Source organism: Melanerpes formicivorus, unplaced genomic scaffold (genome assembly GCF_026170545.1).
Source record: "Melanerpes formicivorus ecotype bairdi unplaced genomic scaffold, bMelFor1.0.p_v2 SCAF_35, whole genome shotgun sequence".
Taxonomy (NCBI): Eukaryota; Metazoa; Chordata; class Aves; order Piciformes; family Picidae; genus Melanerpes; species Melanerpes formicivorus.
The window spans coordinates 3,487,490-3,507,060 of record NW_027142387.1 but is presented as its reverse complement, the minus strand read 5'-3'; the positions used below and the strand labels follow the sequence as shown (position 1 = coordinate 3,507,060).

At 40.2% G+C, this 19,571-nt stretch overlaps 1 protein-coding gene across 12 annotated transcripts in view; it reads left to right on the top strand.

Annotated features, from left to right (window-relative positions):
* The window catches only part of LRRFIP2 (LRR binding FLII interacting protein 2), a 58,861-nt gene extending 48,382 nt beyond the window's left edge, over positions 1–10,479 (top strand). For 4 of the 12 annotated variants that reach the window (XM_068156870.1, XM_068156872.1, XM_068156875.1 and 1 more), the window contains 7 exons: positions 1,986–2,087; positions 2,327–2,459; positions 4,299–4,348; positions 5,995–6,115; positions 7,118–7,197; positions 8,244–8,348; positions 9,567–10,479. In XM_068156870.1, the coding sequence (XP_068012971.1) occupies positions 1,986–2,087; positions 2,327–2,459; positions 4,299–4,348; positions 5,995–6,115; positions 7,118–7,197; positions 8,244–8,348; positions 9,567–9,677 (702 nt within the window). In that variant the 3' untranslated portion in view covers positions 9,678–10,479. The remainder of the gene's footprint in view (positions 1–1,985; positions 2,088–2,326; positions 2,460–4,298; positions 4,349–5,994; positions 6,116–7,117; positions 7,198–8,243; positions 8,349–9,566) is intronic. The other 8 variants (XM_068156876.1, XM_068156877.1, XM_068156879.1 and 5 more) reach the window with 3 other exon arrangements.
* Positions 10,480–19,571: the final 9,092 nt, after the last annotated feature.

Below are 19,571 nucleotides of genomic sequence, written 5' to 3'. Positions count from 1 at the left end.
GTAGCATCTCAGAAGCTTCACAAAGGAGTAGTTTATAGGTAGAATTGTAACCGAATTTTATAATGCATGCAAGCCTGATGCTACAAAGGTGGATAGGGAGGCAAGCAGGACACAAATAGTGTGAGTTTGTTTTATACCTGCCTTTCCATCTTGTCCTGTTTCTACAGAGTCTTAAATTAGATCAATTTGAGGACACAGAACTGGTTTTATTCCTGAAACACACAGCTTTATTGCTGTGTAGTGGCTCCAAATTGTACATGCATTGCCAATTTGAAATCAGAGTGGTGTGTTGTGAGTTTAGTACAGACCTCATGAAGTTTTTTTGAATATTCAGAAAATAGGACCCCAGGCAAATGTGCTTTCAGCAAATGGTAGATTTTAATCATACTGATATGCTAAAACATGCTTACAGAACTGAATTGTCCTGATTTCCACCCCTTTCCCTAACAGAATAATTGCAGAAGTAGGTTTAGGGCAAACTCCATGTCCTGTATCATCATCTCCGAGCCTACAAACACCAGTGAGTTTTACTAAAGTTTCTCAAGACTGGATAATGATTAATAATCTCCCCATAGACAGAAAGGCATTGTTATAGCAGTTTCACTTTCTTCTTCATTCAATTCCCCCCTCTCCCCTCAGCACTTGTGCATAGGGAATGAGGATATATAGAATGTTTTTGGAAGGGCAGTAGCGTCACAAGACACTGCCTAGCGCACAGGATCTGTGTGTGGTGTGATTCTGCACTTCTGTGTCCATTCTCTTGAGTTAGATAACTTCCATCTCTGTCTCTGCCACTGTTTTTCCGAAATGGCAAAAGTTTGTTTCTTGAAGTAGAATGCAAGATGATATATGATATAGGTGTACTGTATTAAGAAATGAAAGGACCTCTTATGAATTCTTAAACTACAGTGTGACAGGTAATGCTTTCACAGATGATGATTTCCCTGTGTTTTAAATGTTACTTTTACCAATAAATCAAGTGCAAAGCACTTTTTTTTTTCTGTTGAAATTAAGAGTAATGTGTTAAAACATTGCTCTAGTACACAGATTCTACCTAATTATTAAAATTCAGCATGTTGTAATTGTTATCTGGGCAATTGCGATACAAAAGTACACACCTTCATTTCTTTCTTGGTATCAGGCAGTTCCTAACCTTTCATGCATGACAGAATGTTTCACTGGATCATTTTCATGGCAAAACGTGTGTGCACTTTTTGCTGTTGCTATATGGCTAGGATTATTTGTGCATGCAGTACTGAGTTTCAATGGTATACTGGAATACTGCACAGTCAGATGAAGGCAGCTGATTAACTGCCAGGTAACAGCTCCAGCTTGGGTAGGCAAACCCACCTATATCCTCATCACTTTTAGCTGTAGTTCTTTCATATACTAAAATAGTGCTGCTAGTGTTTGCTGCTTTTTTCCCCTCTAAAACTGATTGCTTTAGTTTTAGTAAAGAGTGGTTGTAATACTGAAGCAAGTAGTAAATAAACTAGTGCTTGTAAGTGCATGACAGTCTTATATATCCAAGGTCTTTTATGAGGTAAGATTTCTGTATCTATACCCATATAAAAGGTAGATAAAATAGTTTAATGGATGTAATGTATAAGGGTCTTTGCTAGTTGAGTTCCAGAAAATTTTTTCTCTCTGAAGAGTCCCTGCATTAAAAGAATCACTTGCTCTTTTGGTATTCAATTTAGTTTATCAAAATTTACCAAAAGTAGAATCTACTAAATAAAAATGTACTATAGAATCTACTAAGACTTGCCCGGGGGAAAAAAATTGCATCATGACAAATACGGAGCAACGAGGCTAGATGTGTGAATTGTAAAAGGTAGTTATCAGAGATGTATGTTTATGTATATTAAATACCCCTTTCAGTTTCTTTTATTGAGCTCTTTGTGTTTACTTGTAGAAAATCTCTGCTGTCTGTCATATGCTTTTTCTCTGTGCCATTCTTTTTCTTGCTATCTGCCTGAACCCAGGCCCTAGAAAGACAGAAAGATTACTTTGACTGCATTAAGAATGAGCGAGATGAGCTCAGAGAGGAGTTGGCTGACCTGAAGGAAACAATGAAGAGAGGAGAGGTATGTTGGTAGTAGTTACTCACAAGTAACAGAAATCCAGGAGTTGGGCATGAAACCAAGGTCAATGAAAAAGAGGAAGGATGGTTGCTGTTCTTGTGCAGTCACAAAACCTGATCTTAGTACAGGATAAATGATGCTGTTTCCATCGGCTTGAAAAGTTTGTTAATAAAACTATTCTATTCAATTATACTTCAGCACTGCTCTTGTATGAGTAATTTTTTTCCTTTTTCTATTTGTAGAAACATGGATTAATTATAATTCCAGATGGCACACCAAACGGTGATGTAAACCATGAATCAGTGGTTGGTGCAATAACAGTTGTATCACAGGAAGCTGCTCAAGTTTTGGAATCTGCAGGAGAGGGACCCCTAGGTAAATATATCCTCATGTACTTTACAGAGTGTTGGAAGTCTTTATTTCACTCCTGTTCACAGCAGGTTGTGACTCACAGCCACATAAAGGTACCCATGATGCTTCTGGAATGTATGCTTACAAAGCTTTAAAGATTGGGAGGTAGGAAGGTAATTGTCTCCTTGTACTCAGCTCTGGTGAGGCCACACCTTGAGTATTGTGTTCAGTTTTGGGCACCTCAGAGATGTCAAGAGGTGCTGGAGCAAGTGCAGAGGAGGGCAGTAAAGCTGTTAAAGGGCCTGGAGAATAAATCTTATGAAGAGCAACTGAAGAAGCTGGGGCTGTTTAGTTTGAAAAAGAGGAGGCTGAGGGGAGACCTCATTGCTCTCTACAAATGCCTTGAAAGGATGTTGTGGAGAGGTTGGTGTTGGTCTCTTCTTACAGGTAACGAGCGATACAAGAGGAAATGGCCTCAAGCTTGCAACAGGGTAGGTTTAGACTGGACATTAGGAAAAATTGTTTCACAGAGTGGTCAAGCATTGGAATGTGCTGCCCAGGTGGTTGGGTCACCACCCCTGGAGGTGTTTCAAGGTCATTTAGATGTGGTGCTTGGGGGTATGGTTTAGGGGTGAATTTTGCAGAGTAGGGTTATCAGTTGGACTTGATCCCAAGTGTCTTTTCCAGCATGAAAGTTTCTGTGATTGTTGGGCTATAGTTTTTGTTGTTTTGTTTTGTTTTTTTACAGTGACTAAAAGACAGATGTATCTTTTGAGTAAAAAATAAAATCATGTCATGTGCTTGGACGTTTATAACTAATTAGATCTCTTGGTCTACTTTCTGGTTCACTACTGTCAGGAAAAGTATAGTCTGTTGGGTTAGTATGTTTTCCATGGTACTTTTATTTAGAAGTATGTATAATTAGTGGAAGAACTTTCACTGTAGAAAGGAAAGCATTGTATATTCTTTCCCTTTTCTTGAAATACTTCCACTTTTATTAAGGTAATGCAAGCGCAGCCTTTCATTGTGTTCATTAGACAAAAAAGTGGTTGTAAAAGTATTTATAAAATTTGCATAGACAACGAAAAGATACAGGGTTTGGGGGCTTTATTTTAACTTGCTCCTATCCATAGGTTGGACAAGTTAGTGTATGGATAGTCAGTATACTGTAAAAATGTTGAGATGCAAAGGGACATCTCTATAGACTTGCATTATTTGTGCATAATGCATAATAGCTGCATAGTTTTCTTTTGGCAGATATTAGAGTTGATACATGTTTCTGCCCCATCTCAGTGAATTACAGATGTCTTTATGCTTTGTTACTGTCAAAGTTACAATTTCCAAGAGAGCTGCTCTAATTTTAGTAGTGCTGCTTGACAGACTGTTTTATAGCCATTACTGATCTTCTCATTGCAACATTCATGTGGGTCCTTTTCCAAGTACTGTTTTTTTTTGTGGTTTGAGAACACTTTCTACAAGCTTTCTAAACTTAAACTTTCTAAGCTTGGTGCTTTCCTTTAAAGAGTTAGCAATCCATAAGAACAAGACAGGGAAAAACTCTGTTGAAATTGAATGTTCTAGATACTGTGTCTCACTTAAAATAAATCTTGTTATTAATTTATTTCTGAAAAATTATTAAACTAGTGTATCTTGATTTTAAATTTCTTATAAACAGCATGAATGAGATATTTTTATGGTGTCAGCTGAAGGTTGTTACTAGTGAGCTATCAAAGTTCCATGCTCCCAGTTGTATTAGCTTTAAGTTTGAAAAGTATTTTACTTGGGAATGAACAAACAGCTGCAAAAAATACATGCTCTTAGTTACAAATGTCTCTGGTTTTTAATTGGTTTCTTTGGTTTTAGATGTCCGGCTACGGAAACTGGCTGGAGAGAAGGAGGAATTAGTGACCCAGGTAAAGTAAGCTATTCCTTTCAGAAATAGACCTTTGTGTGTCCTTTTGCAGGCTATTAATTATTTTTAAAAGAAACAAATAATAAGCACTAATGCAGAATAAAATATTTAATTTCTTACCTAGCTGACTACTAGGAATTATCATCTCTTGCTAGTGTCCTTGTCTGTGTGACTTTGAACTTGGTTGTTGAAGGACCCTCATTTCACTGACTGGTTCAGCTGAAATCTGACTGGCTGCTGTCTCTGCTATTAGTGCAGGTTCTTAAAGTTGCTTGTTCTTTTATGTTGTATTATGCAGAAATACTGAAGTCAGTAAAATGACATTCTCATCAGCTCAGGTGGCACCTTCTTCCAAATTGCTAAGTGTTGCTATTTCTTTGATCCTTTCAGTTACTCAAATAGAAAATTAATACTGTCAAAGTAGTTGTATCTTAATACAGTTCAGCACTGAGAAAAGAGACCTCAAGAAAACACACAGCTGTTGAACAGTTAAAGAATACCACAGTTTTTCTGCTTCTAGCTGAACACATTGCAAATTTAAAGTGGTGGTGTCAGTATTTGGTTTTGCTAGAAATGTACCTTAATTTTGGTATAGATACTTCATTTAGAATGCCAGTAAATACTAGTATTGAATCAAGACTATTACATGTAAGAATATAAAAATGTATAGGCATATTTAGCATCATATCACTATAAGATCATTGCTAAAATACTGGATTTATATTGTGAATGGGAGTTTTGCAGGTATAACTCCATAGGCCAGTATTTTGATAAGAGTCAAAAAAGTAGCTCCCACTTCCTTCATAAACTGCATAGAGGACAGATAACATAGCTGAGGAATCTGTTCCCTGACTACTGGAAAAATCCTGCAACAGCTGCTGTAGTATAGAATAGAATCACTGAAGACTAATGTGCACTACAGACATGCCTAAGACCATTGCTTCCTAGCAAAGTAAAAGACCCATAAAAAAGCTGTGGATTGTCTTGTAGACTTACCAGGATATTATTTCGTTTCTTCATGCATGTTAAGAGTGTAAAAGGTGTACTGTAGAAGAAATGCATAAGTAGAGTGTAATGCTGCCCCCTGCTCTGGAAAGACAGCTAATGCTATTAGTTACTGGGTGCCCCTGCATTGTGGGTATAAGCTAGGACACAGGAAGTTCTGCCTCAGTATGAGGAGAAACTTTTTTACTGTGAGGTTGATGGAGCACTGGAGCAGCCTGCCCAGAGGGTTTTGGAGTCTGCTTCTCTGGAGATTTTCAAAGCCAACCTGGATGTGTTCCTGTGTGGCCTGCCTTAGGTGATACTGCTTTGGCAGACAGGTTGGACTCAAATGATCTCTGGAGGTCCCTTCCAACCCCTAACATTCCATGATTTTGTGCAGAAATCCCTGCAGCACAGACCTTAGTGGTGGGTTTGGGCTATGCACGAACAGGCAGGAGGCACTCTCACCCAGCAACAGGGATCGTGGAGGGCAGCTACAGGCTTCAGGGATTGAATTCCATGCCTCCCCTGCACAGCTCTGCTGCTCCCCCTTAGAAAACTGGTTCAGCCTGTGGCACCTCAGGACTTCTTTGGCTTTCCTAGTTAACACAACTGCTGAACTTCTGTGGGTCTCCTTTTCACCCAAGAACACTTCTTTCTCAGGTTAGAAAACTGAAGATGCAGTTGGAAGAAGAACGACAGAAATATTCTAAAAGTGACGGCATGAATCCTGATATCATGGGCTTAGAGAATGGTTCTGACTTGCAACTCATTGAAATGCAGAGTAGGTATATGGCTGCTCTTCAGAGGTATTCTCACTGGAGACACTCCCAACTCTTTTTCTATGTTGTTCAGTAGTAGTATTGTGAATTGTGAATATTGTTGAGCAGCTAATTTTATTTTTTTTCAATATGTCACTATGAAATACTTAATCTGCCTCTTTTCAGTGCTGAGTAACAACATTCTGGGAGGTTACTTTTGTTACCTTACCTTGAATAGGTGCCACTACTTGAACAATTTCCAGTTTTAGATGATAGAATTTCAGCTGAGATATTTTGTTAATATGTACTACATGATTTTTTTTTTTTTGCTGTTGTTTCTGAATCTTTTATACAAAAACTTAATCTAAAAGGCTGTTATTCTCTGAAGCAAAATTACTAGTTTAACACAATATTCACTGTTTCTTCACAGAAGCCCTAAGCTACTTTTCATTTCAAGCAAGTTGTTTCTACAGTTGAAAGCTGTACTTTTTGACACACTGTCATTGAATATGCTTGTGGCAATGAACATGAACAGAGCACTGGCAACATCAGGACTAAAATATAAGACTAAAATGATTTGTAAAGCTCCTTGGAGTTTGTCAGGCAGGTTCAAGTCTCGTCCTTATCATTCAAATATGACATCTATGTCATAGATGTCTATGCTAAATGCTGCTGGCATTATGTCTGGTGTGATTTGACAAATTTTGCAATGTGTGTTGGTTATTATGTTATTTCTCTTTTTGAGTTTGCCAGGTGACATACATGTGTCTTAAAAGTTGTCTCATACATCTGAATTCTAATGTACACTCTTACAGAGACAGTAATAGTGTTCTTTAAATAACAGGGAAATTATTTCCTTTTCATACACTCTCTAGAATTCTGAAAGACCATTTACCTCTTTATAATCCTATATACCAGCTTATCAATAAAATCATCTCTTCAATGAATTTTACCTAAAATTCTCTAAAAGGGAAACTGTTTAGAGAATTGCTTTCAGTAATCTATTCATGTCAACTTTTGTCTAGGAGATGCCAACAGGCAAATTAGTGAATATAAATTTAAACTTTCAAAAGCTGAACAAGATATAACAACCCTGGAACAAAACGTAAGTGTCTTTCTTCATATTTGTTGTTTTATTACACTTGCTCTTCATACTTGTACAATACATTTTTTTTTTCCCCCGGAAAAGTAACTGTGAAAATAGATTTCATCATTGGATTTACTGTTTGTTCTTTAGTTTGTACTGAATAGCACTACATTTGTATTTTTGTTTTGTTTCCTGCAATTTAGTACCTGTGCATCGTCTAACCATAAGAGACAGTAAGCAGAATATAAAGATAAACTGAAGCTACTAGTTTAAAAAAAAGCAGTTTATGTAGCCAAATGAGGAAAGTTGTATAGATTGTAGACATTTTGAAATTCAGAATTTTGTTTTTATAGATCTACCTATCTCTCTCGCACTTACTTGCATTTGGTGATTGAAAGTCACTAAAATCACATAAAGCATTATAAATTGAATTGGAGATGTGTAGTTGTTCCCTTTTGCACAGCAACATGTTACTGGCTCACCCTGTGGATCTGGGGGTAGCAGGGAGCTATAAGTACAACAATCCTGCAAGCGGGCTTTAACACCTGCAGGTTGCAACTAGGATTTGTCTTGAGACCCCTCTTCCGAACTCTGTGCTTGAGCTCAAGACCTCTTGCATCATGTCCATATTGTAACAATCTACTTTCTGCTCTGCACCTTTTCATATGGCCTCTGCTCTTCAACTTTCCAGCTTTTGTTTTTAATCCCATGTGTTCCCAGTTCTTGATTTTCCAAGTCTCCTTTCTGCTTAATTCTTTAACCTTCTGTATCTTCTCAGCTGTGCCCTATGCTGTGTTGCCTTCTCTACTGTTTCCTATGAACCTCACCAGTGAGCAGCAGGCAGTGGAAGGGTATTTTCAAGTTCCTGTCCACAATTTTACTGTTTTTTATTCATTCTTTGCATTTATGGCTGCTGCTAACAGATGTAAATGGAGACTCTGTGCATAATTCACAGGATGCTCTGTGTTACAGTGTCTTTTCAGAAAGTGAAGAACAGTTGGTGGCAGGTGAGCTCAGGATGGAACACCTAGACATCATTTTTCTTGTCTTGTTTGGGTTTGCAGATTGGACGACTTGAGGGGCAGGTAACAAGGTATAAAAATGCAGCAGAAAATGCAGAAAAAATAGAAGATGAACTCAAAGCTGAAAAGAGGAAGCTTCAACGGGAGGTAATTGACTTGTTTTTCTTTTGGGATGGAAGCTCCTTTGAGTCTTGAACTGCTCTGTGTTTTGCCCCCAAACTAGTGTTTTGCAGTCTTGAGTTACAGCTTTTAAGTGTTTGGGTTTTTGAGGAGACCTCCAAGTCTATCAGGCTGGCATTCAGAAGATAACTGTGGCACATAGAAGTTCTACTAATTACTGTTCATAAAGAAGGACCTAAAGTTTTATCTCCTTCCAAATGTGGTTACTTTTTAAACTACTGGAAAGCTGAATGCTCCCTATGTCAAGTGCCAGGAAGTTTCCAGTGCTGGAAATCTTGCAGGGAGCTGTGAAGAAGCTGTGTTTAAGTGAGCTGAAGAGCTGCTGCATGACTAGCATGATGCCTGCTAACCCACAAGAATATGAATCCATTAGCAAGTAACAATGATGGAGAGGACTTTACCTTTAAATAACATGTAAAAGAAGCTGCAGGCAATTAGTTGCTTTGGAATCAGTACATGTGTCATGTTTCAATTGCTACCCAATTACTCTTTTAACAGTTAAATTCAAGCTCATCTGACTGCAATAATGGAAGTGTATGATCTTAACTCAGCATTCTTATGAAGCATATAATCACAGAATCAACATATGTTAGAGATTGGAAGGGATCTCCAGAGATTGAGTCCAACCCCCCTGCAAGAGCAGGATCACTTTAGGGTAGTGTGCACAGGAGTGCATCCAGGCAGGTTTTGAAAGTCTCTAGAAAGGGAGACTCCACAACCTCTCTGGGCAGCCTGTTCCAGTGCTCTGTCACTGCAAAGAAGTTTCTCCTCATGTTGAGGTGAAACGTTCTATGTTCAAGTTTCTATCCATTGTTCCTTGTCTTCTTACTGTGCACCACTGAGAAAAGATCGGCCCCCTCCACTTGACACCCACCCCTCTGATAGAGACATTGGTGAAATCCCCTCTCAGTCTTCTCAAGACTAAACAGCCCTAAGTCGCTAGGTCTCTCTTCACAGGGGAGATGCTCAAGTTCCCCTATCATCCTCATTGCTTTCTGTTGGACTCTCTCTCTCCCAGATACCTCTCTCTCTTGAACTGGGGAGCCCAAAACTGGATGCAATATTCCAGGTGTGGTCTCAGCAGGGCAGGGTAGAGGGGGAATACTTGTATTCCTGATTTAATTTCTGTGTCAGAAAGCCAAAGTAAACTTGAAGTGACCATAACTTTTTCTTTGATTTTTGTAGTTGAGAACAGCCCTGGATAAAATAGAAGAGATGGAGATGACCAATAGCCACTTAATGAAAAGGCTGGAGAAGATGAAGGCAAATAGGACTGCGCTTTTATCTCAACAGTGAAGTGGAAGTGGAAACGATGATGCACTGCTCCTTGAATAACTAGCCCCTAGCTTGTTTTTCAATACAGACTTTCATTGGCACAAACTATTGGAACACTGAGCTGTTCATTGGTGGTTTAGTTTCATAATTGAACGGCTTCCTTCTTTTTGTAACTTATGAGAGAATGAAATGTAGTTTGACTTCCCCCATGAGTGACAGGAATTTCTCTGTGGCATTTGATTCTAGCTCAGAGCTGGAGCACGATGCTGTATGTTCGACTTAGCGATAGGAAACATTTTTACAACTGTGGAATCAAGTTTACTCACAATCTCTTTTGGCTGCTTTAATGATGCTTGATGCTTGGAGACAACTGCATGAATTCAAGAAGACACTGTATTACTGTGTTATCAACTAACATATATCTGCTCAAGACATCACACAGCACAAGTGCCTTTTACCTGGTGCAATTTAGACTTCATTGTGAAATAACCTTTGAAATCAGATAACATTTTATTTTAAGATACATTTGGGGTATTCACTAAACTTTATACATTTTGAAAATACATTTTTGTAAAATATTTAAATTTATAAGAAAAAAAAACCCTAGGGACTGTATATAAATCTGCCTTTTTTTTTTTGGTTTGGTTTTGCATGGGCACATTTGAGTTCTAGGTCATTTTGTCAAATGCTAGCCCCTGATACTACTCTTAGTATTAAGAGTGCAGATTAAAAAACTTCTGTTGTTCACCATCAAATTATGTCATCTGCTGCTTACGTGTGAAGTGAAATTTTAGGGTGGGGGGAAGGGGTGGGAAATTTGGCTAAGGAGTTTATTAAATGGACACTTTACTGACCAAAGCCAGATGTTTTGTGTTTTCTTTGAAATATCGACATACCAACAGAACAGAGCAAAATCTTTGCAGATTGATAAATTGTGATCTCCATATTCTCAAAGAGTCATTCTTTGGCTTTGAAATAGTGAGGTTTGTTTTCTGATTTCTTATCCTGGTTTGCTACTCTTTAACAGTACTTTCATGGAGGAAGGAGGCAGTACAAGGAGCAAGGTGCTTTCTGGAATGGTGTAGCCTCCTCTCTATCTACCATGAATGCTGTTAAGAACTTCCACTCTTCAAGCTGGCACATCACAGTTGGAAAATGAGCAGCACCTGCTGTGGCAAGACTGAAGATGTGAACATTGCTCTTGTGTTGGATATGAGGCCTAACATTTGATCTGAGAGGAATCATTCTTCTGGATTTATACCAGATGCTTTCCTCTTGCAAATCCCTGCCCTTCAGGAGTAATTCTCCAAGCAAGGCAGGTTTCAGGACCTTTGCAATCCAGAGGGTTAGCATTTCTCCTTGTACCAGGGCTGCTTTCCAAAGATCAGCAACCTTCACAATGCAAAAGTGAAGCTTTCTGTCTCTCACTTTGGATGCCTCTTGGACTTGGAAAAGAAAATGCCTTCACTGCTGAGAAACTTCCCTGTAGGTAGCAGATCTTCCTAGGCCTAATCATCAAATAGGAGACAACTGCAGTTTGGTGTTCACATGGATCATTTTCTGTGCTGTTAATTCTTTGCACTCCATATCAGGGTCTTGGCATGTTGTTCGTAATGGTATGTGTTCTGAAGATAAAGGGATTCTTTGAGGGTTTTGAGAGAGTTCATGTGTATGAAACCATATTTGGTGCATATGGACGGAGCACATCTTCTCTAGTTCACTTCCTCTAAACCTGCCCCATGTTGAAGCTGAATATTTGACAGCACATGGAAAATTGTGTTTTCAGTATTAAACCATGACAATCAGATGAGGAGGTACTAAGTCAGTTACCAGCCTACTGCAAAGCTTTTTCTAGATCACAGGTAAAGCAGCAGTACATCCTTTCTAAAGATTAAGATTATAATAGTTTTAAAGAAACCTGTTTCTTTCAATGTTCTCTTAATATAGCCATTTTAGTTTTAGAACTCCCTCAATTCTTGCTACCAGAAAATCAAAACAAATGCAACATAATACCCAGAACATGAGTTTCCCAGTCTGTAAATGGAATACTAGATTGTGTGATCCAATGCGATCCTCAAGTTAGTTGAAAGAGGTAAGAGGGAACAGCCACATGGGCCAACACTGTGAACATGAACTACTGAAGTGGCACAAAAAGCACTTGTTGCATAATCATTTGAACACACTTTGATCAGATCAGTGCCATTAATTACGATGCAAATAAATATTGCCAACTAATTACTATGTTTTAGTCTGCCTACTAATAGGATACACTGAAGTTTCAGAAACAGTACTCCAGTGTTGCTTGTACTGGTCAGCAGCTGCCTGTTCAAATGTTGGCCCTTTTACTGAAGTTTTTTAAAGCCTCCCTTAGCAGCACAATGGGCTTGTTGGCCACCTTTTTATGCTGAGAAATAAGTAGCTACCATTGCATAACCTCAGGAAATAGGAAACTTGACTAGGGGGTAGTATCTGTGTCCCTGCTCTGCTGCAGAGGGGTTGATCTCAGGAAACAAGTGCCCACGCTCAGTCGGTTCCTCTAGGTGTCACCCTGAACATGTCGTTTCAACCAGACCACTGTCCTCTTCCAGGATTCTGTGGCGTGACTGCACCCTCTAGAGGTCCCGTGGCATCCTTTCACTGGGGTCTGTACTTAAGGGCTGTTCACTTGCTGGGATAAAAACCGTCCGATTTCTGCTCTCGGGAAGTAGTGTGGACTGGAATTTAGACATTTGTAAACTAAAAATTGTCCAGAGAAATACCTCAAAGTGTTCCTGAAATTGCTGAAATGACATAGGTGGTACCATAAAAAGCAGTAGCAAGAAAACAAATTAAACAAACCCAAACCAAAACAACAAAAGCCCAAACAAGAGTGTGTTGTCTTGATACAGGCAGAGCCATGGGAGAAGGTTTTAAAGAGAAAATAAAAAGAATATGTAATAATGACTGACACTTGGACAGCAATAGAGAAAACTTTGGGTTTTTCTAACTCAAAGTACAGTTCATTTGATCAGAACCAGTGCATCTGTGACAGGCAATTGAGGAGTAGTGGCTACATGATCATAACAAGCAGTGCTGGAGACCACAAATTGCTTGTCAGCCAAATCAAACCCAAGCAATAACCATAATTATAGAAAGCTTATAGGGAAAGTGACTAGTTTTGGTCAGCTCAGCTAGTGTTTGGGGGCGGGGGAGGGGGAAGTCTGATTTAACAGTATTGATTAGATAATTTTAGAGATGCTTGCAAGGACACAGATTTATCATTGCCTCTTTCATGTGGGGTTGTATCTGATTACTGCCCACAACATGGTGCACAGTTAGTAGGAAGTGGATGTGAGGATAACTGTAAAATGGTATGATAGTGGTGTTTTTATGGAGGCCATGATTTTTGTCACCAAGCACAGCTCATTCTTCCCTGAGGTTTGCAAGGGTCTTGTTTTGTGCGGGGAAGGATCGTTGGATGCAGGAGGAAAAATTGAGGTGTTTGTAAGGGGACAGATGGCAACACCAAAAAGGTAAAGCTGAACAATATTTTCCTCATTTGTCTTTTGTGGGATATCGCATGCCAAAAGCTTCTGGTGTGGTTAATGTGCTTGTGGCTTTTCCTACCAAACTGCACCAAGACCGTGAATCTCCACAGCCTGGTGTGTACTAGGAGGTGACCTTCACCCTAAGCTTCCAATTAAAACTAGGAGTCCATTAACTGCAGCCTGCTGATTTACACCCTCATAAAACTGCAGGGTGAGGTTGGCCAGGCTGAGCAGCAGAAACGCCAACACCATAACCCCCTGCGGCAGCGGCTTGGGGTGGCGCGACCCCGGCCCGCAGTGGGAGCGTGGCGGTTGCGGGGGCCGTCGCCGGCGATCGGTCAGAGCAGAGAGAAGCTGCCAGCCGGGGCTCCCGGGCCCGCCCGCCGCCCTGCTGCTGCCGCTGCAGATGATTTTGTCTCCGTTCTTTGTCAGGTAGGAGATAGCCAGTTCCTGTCGAAAGCTGTGCAGAAGGAGGTGATGCAGCCTGAAGGAACGATTAAAAGCGATAAACAAGAAATGGACCGGGCTGGGGAAAGCCCTAGCAGCAAGATTCTTCAGTCGCCTGTGCCACTGTTTGTCCACTGCTCCTCCTCCCCGTCCCATGTGTAATGACAGCTGCTTCTCTTGCATCCCTGCACGACCAGGGAGCATCCAGACCAACAAGGGTCTAGCTCTGTCTGTGCAGGAGAAGCAGCTCCGAGTGAGAGAAACCCGAGATACCTTTCAGCGTTTAAAGGGAGAGAATAACTGAAGTTTCATGTCTTATATTTACAAGTGCTGCTTCAATCACAGCAAGCACAGGCACTTGGGAAGGCATCTTGAACACTGTACTTGTCTTGTGGTAACGTGGAGTGTCAGAGCTGGTTCAAATAATCTTGAGGTCTTTCTGAACATTCGAGCCTCCTGGCAAGTCAGTTTGCTACACAGAAGAGGTCTTGTGGGGTTTCTCCCAGTTCTAGTCATTAATACTTCTCACATTTTGGTGCTCCTCCCTCTGTAAGAGTCAGTGCTTTCCTTTCAGCGGGCAGTCTCATTTACACATAGTTCATTGTTTTCCCTATAACCTAATTATGAGATGCATGTATATGATAACAGAACCAACATGTTTTGCACCATTTCGCCGTCGAGCAAGCGTGTGGCAGCCTTGTTTGGGCACCCATTGTTAGAAGTTCTTTGGAAATTATTGTAGTCAATTGCTGGGCCAGAGAGGTCAGGGGGTTTGCGATGTGGTGGCATCCTGCCTTTCTGCCCTTGGTATGGATCTTTTGTCTGCCAGGGAGGCATGTTTTCTGGGTTTCCCCCTCCATATACCTCCATTGTTCTCTTTCCACAGACATTCATGTAATTCACTGTAGAGGCAAAGGAGAGGGTTGGCTTTAAAAGCAGGGCAGAGTTTGGGCTTCTCTTCTGCTTCACAGCCAGTCATCTGAAGCCTTGCTCTGCTGGGGACTATCAGTCTTGTTTCAGCTGTTTAGTCACAGTGAAATCTTTCTTTCTTGGTGACAGAATGTGAGAATGTTTCTTTCAGTGCCATGCTTTCTCTGTAAAAAATGTTTTGGGTGTCCTCATGTGAGCATGCTGCTCAGAGGTGCAAAGTTTACTTTCATTGACTGTCTGTTGTACTGGAGCAGGAAAGCAATCCATGGAGCATGTTGTTTTACTGAAGGAACACAGAGGGTTTAACTGTCTCACATTCCTGCTCATTCTTTTTCCTTGCACCCAAATGGTAGCTGCAGCTGTGCCTGGGGAAACAATCTGCTAAGGCTGTGGATGTAAAAGAGTTGTGAACAGCTTGGAGAACTGACACAGCACAGAAACATGCCACTGCACCTTAGCACCTATACATGGAGCCATGCTGCACCTCATCTGCTAGCACAGCAGCCACTGATAAAAATATCCATAGCAAAAATTCTTAAGTACTTTGCTTGAAGTTTGGGAATTACTTTTTTTTTCTGGGTGGCTTTTTTGTTGTCTTCCTACCAAGTTACTCTTTCTTTCATCTACTGTGAATTATGAATACCCTTGCATATGCACATGCAAGCATCAAAGTTTCGTCTTCACTGCTCCTCGTTTCATTGTACCATTCTCTAGTGAAATGGAATTGGGAGAGAGGGGAGGGAGGAAGCATTTTCAACCTGATACTTCATTAGCTAAACTGGATGAATGGTCATCATGTTTCCAAATGTTCTGTCCACCACTTTCTGAGGGATTTTGCATTGCAACTTTAGTGAAGTAAAATTTCTGTCTTCAGTATAATGTGCTTGTGACTTTTGATTTTTTAGAAGTGGTGATGGTTGAACTGGGAAGCTTTCTGAAACGCTAGTATCAGAAGCAGATCTTCATCCCTAGCTGTAAAACAGGCACACTGTTGCAAGAAAGGTTTCTTCACTTGCCACTTATTTAAATTATGTATAGAAAAGATTCTCTATTGCACTGGCACATTTGTAGAATTTATTTTCAGGGTACTTTGGGAAAACTCACTGAAAAAATGCTATGAATAATTTGAGACACATAAAAGCTATGGTTGCCTAAAAATGCTGTGTTGAGGATGTGCTTCAGGATGTGGTGCAAATTAAAGGTTGCTCGTTCTGGTGGAGTTCCTGTATTCAGGGAGGTATAGGAAAGACTGCAGATACTCCTCTACGAAGGAGGAGAAGAAAATGTAGTCTACAGCTGCATTTAGAAACAGCATATCTTGGAGAAGCTAAGAGAAGGCCAAGGGCAATGGGCATTGGAGAATGGCTCTGTAAACTCATATATACAGTCGGTGTTTTTTCTTGCATTAAAGAGTTTGCTAGCATGTTTTTTGAAAGCTGATGTGAACGTGAGCAGGTGTTCTTTGTACCTACTAGGAATTGGAATATATTCAAGATAGATGTTAAAAGCTTTCTGAAGGGGAGCTAGGGCTCAATAAAACAATAAGAAACCTTTCAGTGTCTTGGTGTAAGAAGTGACTTATATGTCTGTCTAGGGGTGATGAAGCATCAGGGCAACAGAGAGCATAAAGCTGTGATGTAGCAGTGCACTGCAAATTAAAGCCTAGTTTTGGTACAAGAGATACAGGGATACAAGAATACAGGGCATGAATTAAATTACTCAGCAGGCTGCTGGAGCAGTCAGTCTTTACTGCGTGGAGATTCTTGAATCCTTATGCAGTGAAGTGATCCCTGGGAGCAGTGGTCTAAAAATATATATTAATGACTCAAATGGGAAATGTACTTTAGTTAAACATAACAGAGGCTCCGTGATCTGTTTTTGGTTGCTGGTGGATTGAAGAATGTTGGTGGAAACGAGGTGCTATCACCAAAAAAGCAGAGTGGAACTGCACAATACAAACTGTTCATATTTTGAAGAGGAAGCCCAGCCTTTTGCTGTGGGTACATCAGTCAAACTGCAGACTCAGGAAGTGTTGAAGGATCTTATGCTCACTCTGGAATTGTTCTCCTTTGGTTCTTGTATTTGTGATGGTACTTAAAGATAGAAATTACCAATGTTTCTGATTTCCCCTCCTTCTATTCCTTCTTTTGCTCACTGCGTGTTCATAAGCTGAATGAGCTAACATGATACCCAGTTTAACTATACAGCTATCACGTCTCATATTGCAAAGGATGGTAAAGGGTCTGTGACCGGCACTGCTTTGAGCTCAGTGAGCTGCTACTTGAGCCTCAGTAGCAGCTTGTGCACTTTCTTTCTGCTAGTCTGCCACAGCTATCGAGCAAAGAGTGTTGGTTCAAGCAGCCTTTATGAGTATGAGAAATTAAATGACACTACATTATGTGAAAATGGTTAGCGATTAGATATTAAAGGTGAAGGGACTAGATATGCCATCTTGGTTGCAGAGTAATCCTTCCTCTAGTAGCATGTGCAAAATCAGCCTGGAAACAGTTTATTCCTGCAGTTATTTTACAACTGGAGCCTCAAGCTGATTGGCAGCTATGCTAATCCAGGAAAAAAAGTCTCGGTGAAATGACTAATTCATAAAGCCACCTTCCTGCAAAGCCATGCCTCCTGCAGGAGCTGCCTCTGGGTACATGCACCTGTGACAACCTAAGCTTTCCTTTGGGGACCTTTGAGAACTTTGTCACAGCAAAGACCTGTATCTTTTTTTTTTTTTTGGTAGCACACTGTGGTTGAATATGAGAGATCATTTCCTCATTTTGGGAAGGACTTCATTTATTTTCAGCACTATCTTGCCCCAGGCATTCACTTTTCCACAGATGGCAAAGCTCCAGTTGGAGGAGGAATGAAATCTTGAGAAGCTGAAGCTTCTGAATTTTAATCTTATGGTGATCACTGGGAGCAGTAGGTTGCCTTTTCTTTTGCACCTGCCTGTTTTCAGCATCGACTTGGCTTTCATCTTCATTAATTCTGTCTTCTGTAAAAGAAAATCTCTGGGGGAAGTTTTTAGGATTTGGAAGCTGTGGCAACAGAATCTGTGGCTGACTTGCTTGTGGAGCTTGTGGAGTTTATGCACTAGAAAACAAAGGGAATGGTTCCCATGTGCTGTATTACTTCATTAAGATCTTTTTTACATAGGTGCATTAGGTTGCCTCCCAGGTGGTATGAAAATATTTGTCCAAGATATATTCAGTTGTTCCTGAGGTTAATCTTCCAAGAAGTAGATAATCACTGTCGTGTGCACCTTATCAAGAGACTGGTAATACAATGAAGTAAAGCTTAGCTACTGGTGGAATGGTATTTAATGATTGCTTGGACTCACTAGGTAAAACTGATCAATTGCTTGTTAATTCTCACTCAGTCTTTGTCCCTGTAAATATCCATAGGTATAGAGGAACAAATTCTTCAACTATTTTTTCCAAGGTTTTTGATTTTCCCAGTACTTCCTAAGTGTATTTAGCACTTCTAAACCTCAAAACAAATTGTCTAATGTTTGAATCTCTCTTAAAATGTATTAATTTTGGGACCCAAAGTTAGCTGTTGGCAGACTGCTGTAATTCTTATGCAGATCTTTCTCATTTACAACTCCTGTGAGAGGAATTGTAATTCCATTCCTATGGGAGGAATCCCTAGGTAGTTTTCCATATCATGCCATAGGTTGTTTTGATAGTTGGGAAGTCAATATTCTCAAATAGGTAAAGTTGTTGTACAGCATAGGACACAAAATCTGTATCTACATAAGATCTTTGTCTTGTTCTAGCAGGGTAAAAAAAAAAAATACATAGAGAATCCCTTTCCACAATTAAATTCATGTGTGCTGATTACTCCTGTGTGCTTTTGTAGCAAAAGCTGGTCCTGCTCTGTTGTCTTTTCATTAGAAGCACCTAATTGCGTGAAACCTTTGGGTTTTTTTGGTAGTCCTTGCATTAATTCTGCAACTCTGTAACTGAAGTAGAGCAACTGTTGTGTTCATACTTGTAGAAGCTTGAACTTACTGAAAATCAGTTGTGGTAAACTAAGTACATGAGAAGAAATATCTTTCAAGTATTAACAAAGTCCTGACAACAGAAGCTTGCACTTAGTGGTTAACATCTAACTGGCATGCGCTCAGGATAAATAAGGCTGCAAGTCCTGCAGACGTCCTGCAGCGGGCCTGCAGATGTCCTGCAGCAGGCCTGCAGATGTCCTGCCGCAGGCCTGCTGTTTTGGTAGCCATAGTCCCACATGTGCCTGTCACAAGCACACAGTCAGACCAACATGCATAGCAAACTGTGAGTTTCACTGCCTACTTACATGTAACCTAGGCATGTGGGTTTTATCATTATGTATTTCATTAAAAGGAAATGGTTTAGAAGTAGAGAGTGGTAAAAGGCAGGACGGCTGTGGTCTAACAGTCCTCAGCTTATCACTCCTCCTCATCACAGCCCACCTCCTTAGAACCAGTTATGGCTGGTTCAGCTTACAGGGGTTTTCCAGTAAATAATCAGACTTTCCTGCAAACAAAAGCCCCAGCCCCCAGAAACATCATCTTGTTTAGACTAAATAGATAAAAATTAAAAACTTAATATGAACAATATATGTCTGTATAAATAAATTGCAGGGATGTGTGTGCTATTACAGATGCAAAATCTGCAGCCAGACTTGAGAAGCCCCAGAAACTGTGGGGTCATAGCTCTGTTCAACATGGTTTAAGACTACACATAGGCAAGGTTTGGGTTTTGTTATTTCTTTCTGTGCAAAAAGCACAAAGAGCTGTATTTTCTCTCTACTTTCGTGTGCTGCATGGATAACACCTTTCAGTTTTGTGTATGAGACAGGAGAAGTGGGCTTGGGGATCATTTTAGTGAAAGAGATCTTGGTTCACTAATGCTATCAAGCTTTTCTCTGGCATGGATAAAGGTAGGGTAGACTAGGAGAGTAATAGCAAGATGCTACTAAAATGTATAGTAACTGCATTCCAAAAATACCTTTGTAGCTGTTTTGTGTCACT